General features: G+C 39.4%; 1 protein-coding gene across 1 annotated transcript in view; it reads right to left on the minus strand.

Annotated features, from left to right (window-relative positions):
• The window catches only part of KCNQ3 (potassium voltage-gated channel subfamily Q member 3), a gene marked incomplete at its 5' end in the record, with an annotated part of 197,009 nt that overhangs the window by 9,583 nt on the left and 168,937 nt on the right, over nt 1-18,489 (minus strand). Inside the window, 7 exons of the mRNA XM_085300492.1 lie at nt 257-359; nt 1,286-1,473; nt 12,427-12,453; nt 14,400-14,494; nt 15,868-15,963; nt 16,483-16,593; nt 17,940-18,095. Of these exons, the coding sequence (XP_085156618.1) occupies nt 257-359; nt 1,286-1,473; nt 12,427-12,453; nt 14,400-14,494; nt 15,868-15,963; nt 16,483-16,593; nt 17,940-18,095 (776 nt within the window). The remainder of the gene's footprint in view (nt 1-256; nt 360-1,285; nt 1,474-12,426; nt 12,454-14,399; nt 14,495-15,867; nt 15,964-16,482; nt 16,594-17,939; nt 18,096-18,489) is intronic.

Raw genomic sequence — 18,489 nt, forward strand, 5'->3', positions numbered from 1 at the left:
CACATGACATTATCAGTGTCACTGAAGGACATTTTCCTTTCTACATTTTTTTGCAATAGAACTTTAAGCAAAAAGTCTATTTGGGGATTTTCAATATATCGGTAACAATCTAACCCATTGTAGTTACAAAAAAAAAAAAAAAAAAAAAAAAACCATCAATAGTGACAATAAATTGTATAAAATCATGCTGATGTGACTTCCTGAAACACCACCTTTCAAAGACAAAAAAGCATGGAGGAATGCCAAAGGTACTTACCTGACAGCTCGGATGGCTGTCTTGAATGTAGGGATCATATCTTCCATGAGGAACTCATTGCTGTCACCTCTGTCTTCTGCCATGGGTTCCCCTGTTCCTGCATCTGCAAAGCAGGCCAAAAGAAATGTGAACATCCGATCACAGGATCAGCAGAGGGAGCTCTGGTTTACTAAAGGACTACCTAAAGTAAATGTAATTGCGAAAAGGAACATCTGTAGTAGGTTCCTCTTACTCTAGTCCACTCTTGACTCTTCAAAGGGGCATTCAAATTTCTGCCAGGATAGGTGTAAGGCACTTATTATTCGAGGGATCTCCTCTCAAATTCCAGGCATTTTTGAAACACTGGGATCTTCCTTTCTTTTCAAATGTATTTAGAAGTTCCCATTTTTAGGAGCTTTTACAGAAAAATCTTTACCAAAATTGTTTTATGTAAGGCTAAAACAGGCCGAGTCGTCCTCCCACACACTGCTTTGAGCTCATGTGACCCCACAGGTGAGGATAACCAAGCCCCCGCTAAGGGGGGCTCAAACTGTGYCCGTGGTAGCACGCTCAACACACCTGAGGATGTTCTCTGGCATGGAGGCCAACTGGCACAGTAATGGAGAAACTGCTATTTAGACACCATYAGACAAGAACAGAAGAGTGGGTGTCTGGGGACCCTATGAAGAAAAATGCCCCGTGATGTTGCATGGATGCTCACGAGTGGATATGAGGAAATCTGCTGCAGGGCAGCAGTCTCAGAGTGAGAGGGAAATCGGCTAGGGAAGCAAATAAGTTCARATAAGTTGATTTCATCACTGCCTGTATATCAAAACAATTGTCAGTTTTTGGAAGGCCATTGCCTTATTTCAAGCATTGTTTTGCCTGGAATCCAGCATTCATTTCTGGAATTTTCCCAAATGTGCCACATAAACCAGGAACAAGCCATTCTCGGCCCAGAAAGTCACAAACCTTCAACAGAAGATTTAGAGGAAGAAAGAAAAATGGGAAAGAGGGTTGGATAGAAAGAAATCAACACAGATGGGCTACCTTCTGAGCTTTGCCAAAAAGCGTACGCTTTCATTCGGAATGCAGTGCGAAAACGCTCCTTATTATTCAAGCCAACATTCTTAGGCTCTTTTGAAGGACTTTCTTCAATGGCATCTACATTCAGAGGGGTAAATAGCTTTCCTTTAGTATTGGTACCACGAACCCGATCCAAGAGACCCAGCTTTTGGCTACAAAATAAGCAAAAGTAATCATTTTCCTCCTTTGTACACTTTTAACTTGCTTTCATGATGCTTTAAGAATATAAGAGGCTAAACAAATGTTTTGTACATAGGACACTGCTGGGGCTACCATAATACATCAAWGTCTTTGCAAGCACTAAGCTTCATAGATGATTAACTGCTTTGTTTGAGAATTTTTGTATCAATGTTGAAAATGTTACCAGAGGGTCTTGCTATCCTCTTTACATAACACATCAGTGCTTCTGCTCCTGCAGCATGTCAGAAGCAGTAGATTTATCACTAAGAAGAGAAACACTACTATTTAGGCAGTTATATTGTCTAATGATAAGGATGCTTGGCCTTTTCTGTTCAGTGCTTTATTTAACTGTCAGATCTGTGGCAGGCTATTAAATAAATAACTCATGTGCATAGCCAGGAGCAAAAGAAACTCAGATGTGCTGCGGACCAAATAAATTGTAAGCAAAACACTGGAAAGACACATTGCCAAGCAACCGTTTAGTAGATAGTRGTAGAACAGGCCCACCCAGTTCTCTCCACCATTCAATTTCATACATCTCTCACTATACTACAAATTGAGGTGAACCATACAAACTGTGATGTAGTAATGTATTTTGTTCCTCTGATGATTCCTAGCACTGTCCTCTTACAGATTGAGTGATCAAAGACAACTTGTTCCTCAGTGAAGAAGCATAGATAGAATTGTATCTGCCTGCCTGTATCTACCTACCTGTATCTAACTGGTATCTGCAACCATTCTTACAGCTTGATGACCCTAACAGTCTCAGAGATAATTACTAATACCATGGAAAACAGCAGTACAAAAACTATTTGCTAGTGAGTGCATCAGTTTAAATATGTTCTGAAGACCTTGTAGGTGATAAATGGTTTATTAAAGATTTGATTGTTCATTTTACTAYTTTAATACTTATTTAATACTTGTTAACATTTGTTAAAAAATGCAGGGCTACAGCATGGGAAGAAAGTCTGCCTTTTAACCCAGTCCTAGAAATTGCAGTGTGGGATAGCTCTAGGTGGAGGTGAATTGCACACATTCTAGAGAAGCTTCCGAGGTGGAGAGTGGGGCAAGCAAGTTGTGGGGGCAGAGAAGAAGACAATGCAGCTGGCAGATTTCCGAGCAGCACAAGAGACCTGCTGCAGGAACAAACTTCAGTGATGACAAAAAGAAGGAATTTTCACCAATATCTGCATAGTTATCTGTACAGTTTGTTCACTTGAAACCACTGAACTTGATGTTGGGGAAAAGCAAAGATGGAGACCTTATGGAGGCCTTGCTAGTGAAGAATCTGACTCACAGAACTACCTGTTCTTTATTGAAGGAGTTGTCTTGGCCAGGTGGATTATTTTTGTGTCCTGAAAACATCTCTCTTTGGAAGTTCTCATGTTATTGGTAATCTTCCTTGAAAGTAGCAGGTATGTCTATCTCAGAGCTCTGTCTGGTACAGTATCGCACTGCAGTAGAAGTTTTTAAGATATTCCTCTTATAATGATAAAGGTGAGTTGAATTTTAAGACAGATATGATGACTTTGTAGATTTCAAAAGAGAAGTGGCCCTAACAGGAATTACAGCAGGCAAAGTTCCTACTTGATTTAAGTATTGCAGATCACTGCTGTTGCAGGTTTTTTTAATACAAATTACTGGGGTCCTTGACTCTCTATACTAACGGTTTTAGATCAATATACCTTTGGCCCAGCAGATAATGAAATATGGGCTCCCCAGTCATAAAGGACAGTATACTAAATCTTTGTGTGTGATTTTTTTTAGGTATTCTGAACTCTGCTGGCAGTTTCTGCAGTCTTCAGATGTTTGCCTTGCTGTTGTGCCTGTGAAGTGCATATGTGCACGCATGTGTGAAAGTAGCTACTGAGAAGGGCTTGTATGAACATGGAGATGCACGGCTAAAAAGGTTTTAAAACGATATATCAGCRTTGCTAGGACTGAAGTTGGTGATACAAGGATCAAACAAATATGCATTTGAGTGAAGAATTAAATAACCTAAGAGAGTGATATTAAAATTATCCAAATTTTGCCCTAACATAGTTTCCTGAAGAATTAATGTCATGAAGGGGAAGATACACACAGTGCAGACAAGTGTGCATAGCACATCTGACTGATCTGCCAAGGTACTGTGAAGGCTGAACTGGTGATATCCGAGTCCCAAAAAATGATTTGCTTTCTAACAAGATAGGGATGATCCTGTGACTTCTTTTCTGTATAACTTCCCTAAACTTTAAGAGGTCGTGTTTGAGAGCAGTGATGCTTTGCAAGGCATATAATTTGTTTTAACTCCATGGTATATCTGTGAAATTAGGTTTCTTGCAAGACTCAGATGCCATATATAGGAAAAAATATGTAAAGGAGAAGACAGCTAAACTGAGAAAKCTTTGAAAGGGCATGAAATAACAGTGAGGACAGCTAAAGTCAGCTGGATGACTTATTACTGACTTTTTGTAGGTAAAGCACGGAAACCAGATTCTAATGTCTCACTAGTAATAAGAAGCCAATTTTGAAGAAGGAATTAATTTTGACGGGATTGCTGAGAAGCATGTGATATCATGATAGTATTTTAATGCAAAGGAAGGCACAAAAAGTCTAGTTGACTGACAACAGAGAGTCAGCCAAGCAATGTAAACTTCTGGGCCTCCAGATGTCAGAGAGAGTGAGCTTGTGAGGTTTTCAGTGTGAAAAAGAGTCTTAGAGCAATGAAGCATGGTTGCSAAGGTGGCGATCTCTGTAGACTGAAGGAGACTGTAAAGCAAGTTACAAGGAGGAATACACTGAAGTAATTTCAGAATGAAGTCTGTTCAGTGGTAATAAAAGACATTTTTCCTTAGGTTTAAAAATTTATATATGCAACAGAGTTGTTGTGGAGATCAGTTTTTCCTGGTGGGGGAATTAATAGGTAACCAGTGATAGACGAATCTCAGATGAAAGCGGAGACTATTTTGCTTCAGAAGTRTAGCCAATGTCTTCTAAGCAAGGAATTGCTTTCCTACATTTTAGAATTTCAGGACTGAATATTTTAGTCCAAGGGCTTCCAGAAAGACCTTGAAGGATGAGAAGGAAGCTTCTAAAAGGATGAAGTCTAGCAATGAAGCTCAGATGGTGATTTCCTCAAAGGTCGGATGTGCTCACAAACAACACGTTGGCTTGAGATAATCATAAACCTCACAAGATTTGATTTAGTCACAGCATGAAAAAGTTCTAATGGGAAGAATATGTTTAAGGCAGAGAATCTGAAAGCTAAAGAAGTAGAAAAATAGTGTTACAGAAGTTTCTTATTTTTTTATTAAAAACAGTTTATTACTACAATGGAGGAAGATATTTGTCATTACATACAGCCACGGACTCTTCCTCCAGAAACTGAGTCCTTCAAAGCACCTACCTTAAAATGAAATTAATGCACAATATGCTATGGGATTTTCTATCAGTGGAGACATAATGATTCTAGAGTGCGCTAATTAGCTGATGGAAGGTAACTTGCTTATGAAGATCCTACAAGGAACCATAAGCTGGAACCAGAGTCCAGATATCTCAAAGTTTGTCCCTTGAATTCCTATAGGAAGTGTCTTCCTTACCAAAGGACAAGAAGACATTGCAAGGATCTATAAGGGTCAGACCAACAGGAAAAGGAATCTGTGGACACCACAGAGAATCTAAAACATTCATCTCATGATTTATTTCAATATAGGGCCAGAAATCTCTGCCGTATAGTTACCTCAGAAAAAGTCATCAAGATTTCATATGGTCCAAGATTTCATATGCTCCTTGTAGATCAAAATAGATCTAAATATTCCTCAGCATTCAGCACAAAAGGCCACTTATCTGCTGCAATGTTTCATGTTGCATATATAGTCACACCCACTTGCTTTTTTTGTTTTTGTTTTTGTTTTTATTGAAGATAATAAAGAAGCAATCAAAAGCAACCCTCAATTGTCTTTCTAGGGTAACATTCTGCTTCGGTAAGTGTCAATTCAAGAAAACACTGCTGTCCTGGGACCATTTGTTGCTCCAGTATATTAGGTTTAGAGGCTGGAATTCATCTTATGTATCTTAAGCTGTCTGAAAAGTTAAATGTCTTGTCTAAGACTGTTTTTTAGATCCCTTTTTATAGTCAACGGAGAGTTAGCAACCTACAGARTGCATTTCAGACCTGTTTTTTTTTGGGATGACTTGCCAGCTGGGGAAACTTGTCTCTCATTATTGACTAGAGAGAAACCTAGATTTAAAAAACATTAAAAAAATAAAACAAAACAAAAAAAGACAGGCCTAAAGTTACCTGAACTGAGTCCTATCTCATTAACTGAATGCTGATAATTAATCCCTAAAGTAATAGGCAGACTTATAACAGTATGTTTATACAAGATATACAGACAATTTTGTTTTAATCCAGGCAGCCAGAGCAGTAGAACAATTAGGAAATCGTTCATCAGCTTCACATGAAAAAAAAAAAAAAAAAAAAAAAAAAAAAAACCCAAGCTTTTTTCCAGATAAATGGCTAGCTTTCATGAGAGAAACAATGGACTTTAGTCTCATTTCAAAGGGATTAAATCTGGGTCTGCTGGGGTTTTTCTTTTCTTTCTTCTTTTTTTTTAAGAGTTAGGAAACATTTGTTCTCATAACACAATTTCCTTCATTAAAACAGCATGCGCATAGCTCAGTCTCAGAGTATGAAGCATGCGCAGTTCACATCATCCTTCATGAGAGTGGTAGGACAGTGGTTCCCACCCATGGGTTCATGTACTGCTGCTTGTCTTTCAGACTCCTCCTACTGATATTGGCTGCYCTTGCCCTATTTGGGATGGTGGTCCCTCTTCACTTGGCTTCTTTAYGCTTAGGAAAACATAACTCTTGATTTCCAATGCAATTCTAGAAATTAGGGGGGATTAATGCAWCCCCAAAATACTGATAAGGGTGCAGAGTCATTTCTCTGACTAGCTTGGATATAGGATCACGGTTTGTCTTGCATTCCATTGCACCCTCGACCTTGTGGTGGAATAAAATTTCCCCCCAAACCTGTGTCTTTCAGATGGAGTCCCTGGAGGAGAACTCCATGACTCAGTTGGAGATACAGACCACCGTAAAGGGAGGGAGGCAGATGCAATGCAGACAGTGTGACATGAAAGCTTGATGCTGATTTCATAGCTGAGGAACAATTCAACTCTCAAAGGCTTGCTCCCCAACAGAAGTGGGAAATATTTTGGAACATCTGAGAGAAGAATTTAATTGCTRGGTATAAAATGAGATGAGGAGATTGCTGGCTCCTGCAGCAGACATTTTACTCTCGCTCAATATGAAGAGTGGGAACCACTGAACTAGAAAAACTGGTCCAGAGATAATCATGCAAGGATATAATGCAGTTACATCCCATCATGCAAACCAGATACTCTCCTCTCTGTGCTTTGCCTAGTGCTGGAGTTTCATAAACAATTAGCACATGTATGAGAAGAAAAATAAAGAATTAATACTAACAGAGAATCAAACACAGCCTGCTGTCATGTATTTAGCACTTTCACCCTCACAAACAATAAAAACATCAGGAAATCCTTCCATTTTCTTATAATTTAGCTAATCATCAGATTTATTTCCTTTTGAGCTTAAGTAATTGGAAGCAAAAGGTAGTCATGTTTACTCCAATAATGTACTACATTATCAGCTGCATTTATTTGGGTTAACTTAGCTTTGGGGAATCACTTTTTGAATGAGATTTTCAGAATTATTCTGCTTTGGACTGTTTGCCATGGAAATCAACACAAAGATGATGTTATGAGGGTGGCAATGAGTCCTGCTGAAAATTTAATCTTCAATGAATACATCCAATTGATCTCAAAGAGTACATAAGTTTTCTTGATATAAATCAGGGAGCATTTGGCACTTCCAGAGTACGTCCAACCTATAGCCAGTCCACCTTCACTTGTAAGCAAATTAAATAACATTTACTTCTATAGTGGGGAACTCACAAAATGTTTAATCTCAAAACATTCAACTGCAACTTCTTGACAAACAATGCTGTCATTTAAAAGCTACTTTGTACCCTGAATCTTGAGGTCTAAWCTTGCAGGTTTCTAATGTCCAAACCGAATAAGTCCTCTTTTAGCCAATAAATATCCTTATTCTTTTGTGGTACATGTTCTCATTAGTATATAAATGGGATTCAATGTCCAAACTCACCTACTATCCACATTATTTGCCCAGGTATGTGAGTACAAGTCCCAACTTAGGCTGAACTTAAGTGCCCTTCAGAAAGAGAAACCTCCCTCATCCACACTGCTTTTGCCCAGCCCCCTATTTTTTTTTTTACGTACACACAGTCTAAAGTGATTGGAAATGGGCAAAAACAAATGGTGTCACATCCAGTCCTCAGGAAGAATAGCCCAAGTTCTTTTCTTTGTGAGTACTCTATGTATTTTTCACCAAAGGATGCAGCCAGTAAATAGAAAGCATATGAGTTTTGACCCACTTTTTCCTTTTCAGTGAGCATTTCTTTATGTATCGACCATTAGAAAGCAAAACAACTGTAAAGTCAATGTCCCTCAACCATTTTGCATGGGCTAGTCATCCAACAAAATATGGAACTTCTCTAGTTGCCCTCCAAAGTTGAAGAGCTTTGACTAGAAAAGCTGAGCTGTCTGTAGATGATTTCATGTTTTAAGAATGAAGTGGGAAAGAGAACAATGAGCTTAAGTTGAACGATATGAAGATGTTTACATGAAATAAAATAAAATAGTTGACAATTTAGTCAAAGTATTAATATTTCTAATTATGTGTCTTTCAGATTCCTGAAATGCTACTAATTATTTCTATGTTACTCTTCAGGAAGACAAAGTTCTTGTCCCAGGTCTCAGGTCACAATTCAGAAAGATATTTAAGCRTGTTCCTAATACTAAGATGATCAAAAATACCTGCTTGTTCTCCCCTTCTGAAACACAGTCTTTAAATGAACATGCAGGGGAGTTGCTCCACTGAACTCAAACACAATATTATCTGCAYATATTTCTGTTGATAGGGTTGAGACTGAATAAGAGATGGTATTTAGAACTTATAGAATATTTTTCTTTCATAGATTTTTTTAATGCTTTGCAGAGTAGGTCAGTATCATTCCCATTCTACTAAATCAGAGAAAAGCACTTGTTTCTAAGTAGATCATTTGCAGAGGCAGGACTAGATCCAGTGTTTTCTGAACAGTAGAACAATGATCTGCAAGATCATGCAAATTCTTTGCTATGCTTAAGAAACTTCTCACTTTTATCTCCTCTTGCATTTTCTAGTGGTTTGATAAACTACTGTACTAAAAAAAAAATAAAGTGCAGGCAGAGAATGGCATGCAAGAAATATGAAAAGAGAAAGGCTCAATTGTTATTTGAATGTATATACCTAAGTTTTCTTGTGAGGGTTGATCCAAAGAATGACTCCCTACTAAAGATGACATTACTGTAAAGTGAAGAAAAGTTATTAAGATGATGCATTAATGATTATCCATGAAAAGCTCTGTGAAAAAGAATGGGAATAGCCTTTCATTGTAGTTYATGTAGTGTGTAGATCAGAGTGGTTTTTCCCCCCTTCCTGCTTTGGTCAGATGCATTAAGAAGAAATGCTGACAGGAACATTTTCCAGTTCTGCAAAATATGATTTTATTTTCATTATGCTGTTACTATTGTTATCATACGTAAATGCACCACATTACATGCATTCTTTCATAACCGCACAATAGGAAGGACTAGTACAGCTTCTGCCTTTTAAAGATCCCMAAACATCTTTCTAAAGGTAGAGAGAGAATATTTATCTTGTGGAGATCAGGACACAGGAATACATGACTTTTCTGCACTCACATAATAATAAATCTAGGACTGAGCATGCTGATGCTAGTCTAGATGCTAGTTAGACCAGATGTCTAGTTCTGCAATGCTCTGTGAAGAAATTAAAATTCTGATTAGGTGCAAAGCCCTAGGAGAAAGTTCAAAACTCTTAGCTAAAATGCCTGTACATACAGATGGCTGACAATTCACACACTAGTCAAAATCAATGGAACTGATGCTAACAGCAGGGCTGAAAAATTTGACCCACAGTTCCTTCCTCAGACACAAATGTAAAACATTGAAAAAGTTATTTCAAATAAAAAGCATATCCTTCAAGCAAAGGCCCACCCTAAAGGAGCTAGGAAATGCAAGTCAGGCAATAAACATTTGCCAAATGTTTACGAACATTAATGTATCTTTTTCATAAATCTTCCTTTTTGAGAGCCAACCAGATGAAATGCTTTACAATGCATGCAGATGAGCAATAGCACAAAGACCTTCAGATCAAGAGGGAACAGGAAATCCTCCTTTCTCCCTGCAGGTGCAGTCGCTATCTGAGGCTTCATGTGCTGGTGGTATATGGTATTAATTAAGAAAGAAAAAGCTGGTGGCACCTCTGCTGTTGAGTCACTGAAAGGCCCACCAGTGAGCCCTGGAAAGCACAGCCCCAGCTCCTCCTGGTCTGGGGACCTGCACCACGTTCCTTCACTGTCTACATGACCCAGCCTGTAGTCTGACATAAGATTAGTCAGGTGTGATCTTCATCATAGGTCATGTCATCACAGTTTTAGTTTAGAGGAAAAGGAGTTTCAGTAAAATTTCAGGCTGCTGTAAAGCTTAAATCAACTTTCTACCAACACTTTTTTCCATGAAGCATTGTTTTGGGATACAGCTTCTTMAATAGACTTTTCCAATCCATTGCCTCTCTCCTCTGCGTCTTCCCCAAATGGTCTAAGAACAAAGAACTGAATCTAGCTGTGATTTTGTCCTATTACTAGGTTGGATTCCAAGGGCTGAAGGATCTGTCAGAGTTTAATTCTAAAACTATGTATATAGTTTTCTCACTACACTATTGAAACTCTGACGCCTGCTACTTAAAACATTATCCAACCTCAAGTTTTCATACARCTAGACCTCATTCTTAGTTTCTAACTATTTTCCATTTCCTCTGGGAAAGCTTTGGACCAATTCTTCACTCTCCTTTATCAATCGCTGTTCAGACAACACACTTTATTACTACAGCTTTGCCATTAGGAACTTCACCGACGTGAAGGCCTGGAGATTTGAGTGCACTTATGTGCTGTTCTCTCCACTAGGACAGCATTCCCTTATTGCTCATTTATTTCAATACAGTTCTAAAGGAAAACTGCAGTGGAGTGTGAGTAATGCTTTCCCATATTAAATTACTGTAGGAAGAAGATTAAATCTTTTTTKGGGGGKGGAGGGGGGCAGAGGGCAACTATCTGGTCTGTAAATAAGAGTTTTATTAAAGATAGGAGGCAGAACTGTCAAAATAACCAGATTTTAGGGCTCAGTTCCATGTCTACTGAAGTCAATGGATGTTCCCACAAGTACTATCATTTGTCTGTTTACCTGGAGGGTTTCCAATCCTTTTACTGAATATTTATTTCCATAAATTCATTTCTACTAACAAGAAGGCTCCAATGCAGAATTACTGATGATTTTACTGAAGATTATTATTTATGTGACAAAATAAAAGTAAAACATAGGCTGGTAGAATGAGAGGCTTTGGCATTATGCTTTCAAGGATTCTGGACTCTGAGTCATATTTTTCAGTTTTTAACGTATACATCAGTGTAAACTGACTTTTTCTATTGAGTTGAAAGTTATAGTAATTCAGAAACTAGGTCATGAACCATTCAGTCATTCCAGGTGCAGGAAGTCCTCTAGGAGAGCTGTGACTTGGCAAATGGCAGTAACCAAGGTGTGACGTTACACACCCAAAGTATTTAAGCACTTAAGTTCTCTCTTGCATGTCAAAGATCAAAATTCAACTGCTAAACACCCTGGAGGTGCCTAGAATCTCCAGACATCTACATGAATGCAGTTTATGCTTAAGCTCATGCTTAAGCCTGGGCAATGGCACGGACATGTAATGCTTAAGATTCGTGAGGATCCACAAACCAAGTAGCTCCCATCCCAGCAGTCTCTGAAGAGGAACAGGTTAGCTCATGAGGATGATGGCAGCAAGAGGAGTTACCTTTTTCCCAGTAACTGCACTACAGCACTCGCCTGTATTGTGAGGAAAGCCAGGCTACAATTCTTTTTTCTACTAAAAGAGATTTGAATCCACATCATTCATAGGAGAATATTTTAACTAACAAATATGAGTCTTTTTTTCTTCTTTTTAACTATTTTKGTTGAGGCTTATGTCATGTATTGCATAAAATAGTTGAAAAATAAATGAGCAAAATCAGMAAATTTTTCTTCATGCCAGAGATTGGAACCCAGGCCTAATCCCTGACCACTAGTTTTCAAAGTCTTGGCTTGTAAATGCTCCAAAGTTACTGGGAGCCTCCACATCTATCTCAGCAGATGTGAGACCACATCTTTGACCCTAACATTGCCTTTTTAGTACTGTCAGAGGCTTGACAATCCTGCTTATCCATCTCAGCCTTCCAATGAATATGGCATCAAGAAATCAGTGAACACAGTAGACTGACACAGAGGGCGGATTGACGCAGACTTGATCCCTCACAACACGACAGTGCTCGGGGCAGGACTGTCGAACGGCAACACGGGGCACAGGGTTAAATCCACCCCAGAACATAAATCCACCCCAGAACAACCTGGTGCTAAGCCTTAGCTCTACAGCACAGGCCAAAAAAAGCTGTGTAGAGCATTTTTAATCAYAACTAACAGTAAAACTGTTTACAGACAAGCAGCAAGCTGCACCTTGCATTTGTACAATTAGCATTTTAGCTCTGTTGTTAAATAGAGAAAAAAAAGCAAGCAATTAGGAAATGGATTAGTTAATCATTCTTAATGACTATCTTTGGTGTTAGTAGCATGTTTTGGTTAACAACTCATGAATTCACAATGAATCATTTAATCTGCATTCTTCAATAACCGCATTAAAACAAGGCTATAGTGACAGCTACATACCTGGCAGTACCATCCAATTGCTCTTTCCTTTTATAGAAGAGAGGAAGCAATTCAGGAAAGCAAGGAGAGAAAAATTACATAATAAATTCAGTAGATTCTTTTAACTGAAATTGCTAATCCACTGCTAACCGTTCATGTCTTTTCTCTTCTGTGACCAAAACTGACAGCAGAACAAAAGTTCTGACATTGCATTTTCAACTAGCCTTAAGCAAAGAGAGGGGTACAGGTTCCTGAAACCGGGCTAAGCTACTTAGACTGGAAATCAGTCTTCAGTGAGAAGTTAACTCCCTTGCTCTGTCTCCTAGGACATTACTTGCAAAGCACCTATTAAATTTCAGTCTCATTTAAATCAGAGGAAAACCTACACACAATAAACAATCTTGAAATCATAGTAATGCATCTAGACTCCAAAGGAGCCTAAGAATTATTCTCTGAACAAAACCTGAGATCAAGAACCCCTCTGGAAATGTCCCTATTATGAGTAATGTGAGAATAGATAGAAAGTAAGGAAAGATGGAGAAAAGGGGGGGAAAAGGTACTGAGCCATAACTAAACACTTTTTCCATGGAAGATTTGCTTTGTGACCTACGTGAGATTAGTCCTGTAGAAATGTATTATTGTGAATAAAACAAAGAACGAGTGATTTTGATCCGTAATTTGCCCTTTGTGAAGGCAGGAGGCTGAAATGTGCGTGGTTCTTCAAGGCAGTTGTAAGCAGCAGCTGGAGCTGCGTTATCAGCGCAGCGAGCACAGCTCACCCGTGTAGACCTCCCCTGGAGCCGAGCGGTCCTTTGAGGGGAGTGTTTTCAGAATCAGGCACAACAGCAAACCAGGAATGGAAGTTTAAAACATGTCCTTGGTTAAGTAGTGCCCATTATTAGCAGCTGAAATTTTATAGCAAAAAGCCTTAGCTTTCACAGGCTCTTTTTTCAATGTAAAATCCTCAAGATGAGGGTATTTTCTCAGTGAGGCCTGTTTGATAGGCAAAAAAAAAGTGGAATTGAACAGACTTATTTCCGTAAACATATAAACATCCCTTAAGTTTCAATGCCTTTACATTTTTGAATGCTTTGTACTGAACTCAGGGGGATGCAAAATAAAATAGGAGCAAAAAACCCCATGACCCCGATTCCTCAGAAAAGTTTTCTTGTGGACCTTCGAATACTAGCTTCAGCGGGAGACAGTTTTAAATATGGTTTGACTCTCCTCCCCTGAATTGTTCCTCTGAACAACTGGTGTTGTCAAAACGCAATACGTTCTTAGGAGTCAGATTTGAGGGACAATTTGAGCTTTCCGGGGGAATAAACTCCGGTCTTATAAAGGGAAGCCAGCACTGAAGCAAACTGTTAACCTTCTCCTTTGTTCAATGCAAAAGTGAGGACCACCAAATGCGTTATCCATCTGCCCCAATGCATCCCACAGGGGAAAGGGAGAATAAATGAATGCAAAAGCCAAAAGAATGTTTTTCACTTTCAGCGAGGAAGAGGGGAGAAAAAAGAAGAAAATCCCRCTCCATTAACAAATGAAAGAGATGGGATGAGACACCGGAAAAAATCTACCACAGGCTTGCAGGTAGGCCCTCCACAACCCCTATCACATGCACCCCTCATACTACATCACATGATGCATTTTCACCTGAACATGGATATAAGACGTGAATTATTTTGGCCAGCTGCCTCTCCTCTCAGTACTCCTATTAGACTCTAAGCAAAATCTATTCAGTTTTCTTCTTCCTGTAGGTTTTTTTCATGCTAGGCAGTTCGGAAAATTGGTCTGGACTTCTGGAAGAGAAGTCATTTTAAAAAACACTTCCACATTGCTGTCAGTGATGTTTTCTGTATCTGCATCTGTAACACTGGCAAGTGCCCATTGCCTACAAAAGTCTCACTCATATATATGTATGAATTTCATGTTTCCTGTCTTGATTTAGGCTTCATAGAAAAAGATGAAAGAAATATAGACAGTGTACTTACCTGAAAAATGGAAATGATACAATTGATTCATAAAAYCTCCAGGTAGCAACTAGATCAATCCTGTTGGGGTTAGTAGCATAGTATCTCCAGGCAGCCTGAATCACAGGGAAGAGGGAATAATTAGCATTAGATAAAACTGGACTGAAACCAGCATATTGCTTCAAAGAACCTAACCATGCCCGTGAGTGACTATCTGGAAATGAATTACTAATCAGCCATKCCAAATGAGTGTCACTAGATGGCAAAATTATTGACACTGTATTATAGTCTGGGAGGGCTGTTGAAGGAGGCAGGACATGAGGGATAACTACTGACACTGGCAAGAGGTTACATTTGACTAATCTGGTTTTATTTTCCTGTCTGGCACATCTGAAAGGGCTTCAACAACTGCTTGACTTCTCCAATATTTCTGGAAGTGCTTGACCTAGTTTATTGTGTAATGTGCCGCCGGGGAAATTTTGCTGAACAATTTTATAGTTCAGCATTTAGCTCCTCTCAAAAATTCTCTAATCATATAACTAACAATATTGTGGCTAAATTAGCTACTTGTTAGGCAGAGATGCTTTAATTTAAAAGGTGAATTCAATTCACCGTTCACTCCTGCMGCTCTTCTGTTTGCCAGGGAATGCTTTTAATGAGGAGTGTAATATGCCATTTGGCCCCTTTCTCCAGTGGACTGGTTTGACCCTGAGGGATCCCGAGCATCGCTGCTTCTATCTGATAACACAGAAAGTTTCTCTGTCCCCATGGGAAAACGCTGCCTTTGACTTCGCTGCCCTCAGGGYGTGCTCCACTCCACACCTACGCAGAATAAATCCTGTCAAGTTTATCAGCCCTCAGACTAGTCGTTTTATGCTTACTTTTCTAAATTAGTAACAAAGGCCAGAACTGAAGTCCAAGTAAGCTAAAGACACTCTCCTATTGCCGTCTACGATCTTCCAATGAGATAATGGAAGAGCCAGGGCTTGTTTTGTGTTTCAGTTTTACGAACTACACATCCTATTTATGCAATATTCYTGGATTGAAACAGTCACTGTCTGCTGTGTTACTTCCGTTGCTGTTTTCACATCACTAATAACATATATTTGTTTGCACATAAAACACTCCCTCAAGGGAACTGGCAAAACCTGGATTTTGGAAAGAATATGTTTTTGACAGCTTGTTTTCTATGATTTTTGTGGTGCTGATGTAGAATTTGTCTGATTTCCAGAAGCTAGCAGATGAATGTCTTTCTTCTAGACACCTTTCTTCTAAAAGATGTTCTAGAAATGCAAAGATTCCTCAAAAACTGCAAGAACCACAGGATTATCAAGCTTGATGTGAAAAAAGTGACTCCTTTATAAGCACAACTTCTCACCTCCTGTAAYGGGAAATGAGAATTTGGGCAGGAGGGAGAGGTGATCCTTGTTACAATATAGCAGTTTTAATAAATAGCACTTTTCCAAAGAGTGGAGAAGTGGCTTCAAACCTGAATAAGTTCAGCTGCTGGCTTTCTTCTTTTCTCAAAATGTTTTTGGCGATGTTGCTCCTGGACCTTCAGTGCCAGCCCTGAACCCAGAATGCCCTGAAAGCATAGAGAGATTCAAAATTTTAGGCRTTTCTCACTTAGGAAAAGTATAGTAATAAGAACAAGAGGAAGCGGTTCTGTAGAGGGGGCATGGAGACTGCTATACAGGATCTTTGTGCAATATCGCATATGTCCTTTCCAAATAGACCTGTGCCAACTAGCACTGTGTCACACAGTGCCMGTACATGGTTCAGAGAATATTAGAGTGTCATATTATTCCCAATAGGCTCTATGTAAGGTTCGTCTGTGGAGAAGGGAGCTTGACAGCCACTTGCCTGCAGGGCACAGAGCGAGGCTTATGTTATTTCCTGGTATCAATGTTAAGTATCTGAATCCCTTCTTCAAATGGGATTTAGATTCTGTTGGGAGTTTTGGTCCCTGGATTTTTTTTTTTTTTTTGAAAAATTTCATCCATATCCAAATAATATTTGTAGAAGAACCTATACAAATCCTTTCTTTCATCTGCTGTAGGTCTGCATTAGCTCTGGGTGAAGGAAGGAGGAGGAAGGTACTTACAGCAGGAAGAGCAAAGAATGACACTCCAATGAGAGAGAAGGTAGCTGCAATCAGCCGTCCCTCCCACGTCTTGGGGGTCTTGTCGCCATACCCGATTGTAGCCAGGGTGATCTGTGGGCAGAATAAGAAAAACAGTGCAAACAGCCCTGCTTTAAAGATCACTGACATATTTGCATAACCCACTTARATATATGGGTGCTCATGCACAACTCGTTAACAAAGGATCTTGACAACAGGTCAGCCCATTTTTTTTTTTATTTTATAGTAACATAGTCTAGAGGTATCACACTCAGAAGAATGGATTTAGTCTTAAAATACCTGCCTATTTGGGGTGGATTTATTGAAAGAGAAYTAATGCGACATATGGCGTCGGTGTCCTGCCCTCAGTCAATGTACAGCTAGGAATGGGACTTGCCAATTAACAGCCTGCATAGCTTAAACAACCAGTCACGCCTACCYCTCCCTGAAGTGCCACTCTGTCAARCAAAGATGACTTTGTAAAAACTGTCTTTCTGCAAAATGACTGACTCTTTTTTAATTATTTCTCTTTTTTCTCCAGTGAGACTCTACCTCAATTTCTTACCACATGCTCTTCTAGAAAAGAGTATAAACKTATCCCATTTCTCTATTCAGCACTTGGGGATTTTTAATTAATAATGGTAAAACRCATCTTTTCATTAATGAATGAACTACATGACTTAAAAAAATGTACTSCTGATTTGCAGCCACAGCACAATATAGACAACTTCTGTAAGTGTTGGTAGTAAAGCAACATGAATTTTGTGTAGCAATTAACTGGAAACTTTTGTGATCAAGTGAACAGTGGCACAAACCAATACTCCTTCCTTAATCAGAAAAGACAAGAAGATGTATCTAAGATACCTTTTTCTCAGTAACCTACCACCAAGGACAGTCTCTGACAGAGTCTTTTGGAATTCATGAAAGACACAAGAGAAATGTGAAGTGAGTCTTCCCAAGGGACGTCTTTCTACCTTCCCAATCTAAATCCAGAGACCTCCTCAGTGGAAGAGCCTCACTAGCTCCTTGTGGACCTGACTTCCATGAGTGTCTGTTTACACAGACAAGATCCTTGCCAGGCTCTCATAGGCAGAACACTCATGTCATGGAAGTTAGGTCTTCACTAGGTAGTTCTGCCAGCGTGGTTATAACCACGGAGACACTCCTCTAAAGGAGTGGATCCATAGAAGTGATGAGCCGCAGACTGGTTTCTCAAAGAGATGCATGCACCTAAGAGTCTTTGACTGAAAGTTAATGGGAATATAAATTCAGAAAATTGGACGTAAGAGCATCCCTGCTATTGGTAATGTTACACTAGTAACACACCCCTCACCCAAACTCATCAGCTCACTTATACTGCATTTCCTAACTTTGATACTTTACATACTATTAGATATTTTTTTTCAAGAAGAGGATAGGGCATTTCTGGAGTCACTTACCAGCCCCCACCACAGTGCATCTGCATAAGTTTCAAACTCTTCTTTCATCTCCACCCCATTAGCATCCTTTTCAGGCACATCTTTTTCAACCAGATAAACAAGAAACGAGGATAGGATGAGCGTCAGGAACCCAATGTACCAAGCAGTGATGAGTTCCTGGAAAAGATGCAGAAGGACAATGGATGGGCAGAAAACAGCCTCATTACCCACTGTGGCAGAATAAATGTCAAGAGAGGAGAGAAACGTTGAGGATAACAGCAGCACTGTCACTGCTGGCTTGGTCACAGTCCATGACCAACCCAGCTCAGCAATTACTGGGAAATAATGCAGAGATATACAGGAATTAGCCCTTACACGGCATCTTCCCTGAGAGAAGCTTGGAGAAATCTGCAATTGCAGTTCTGYGTAAAGCTGAGTTAAGGGCTCAGCTGTACCATGTCAGTGTCCCGCCAGGCTCTATTACTGCCCTTGATTTTCCTGGTTGCTTTTAGCAGTTGTTCCCCAGTTCCAGCTGTCCCTAGGCTGGGAGAGTCTTTACAAAGCAAATCAA

This window comes from Rhea americana, unplaced genomic scaffold, assembly GCF_003343005.1.
Source record: "Rhea americana isolate MKP2758 unplaced genomic scaffold, rheAme1 scaffold_0, whole genome shotgun sequence".
NCBI classification, from domain to species: Eukaryota; Metazoa; Chordata; class Aves; order Rheiformes; family Rheidae; genus Rhea; species Rhea americana.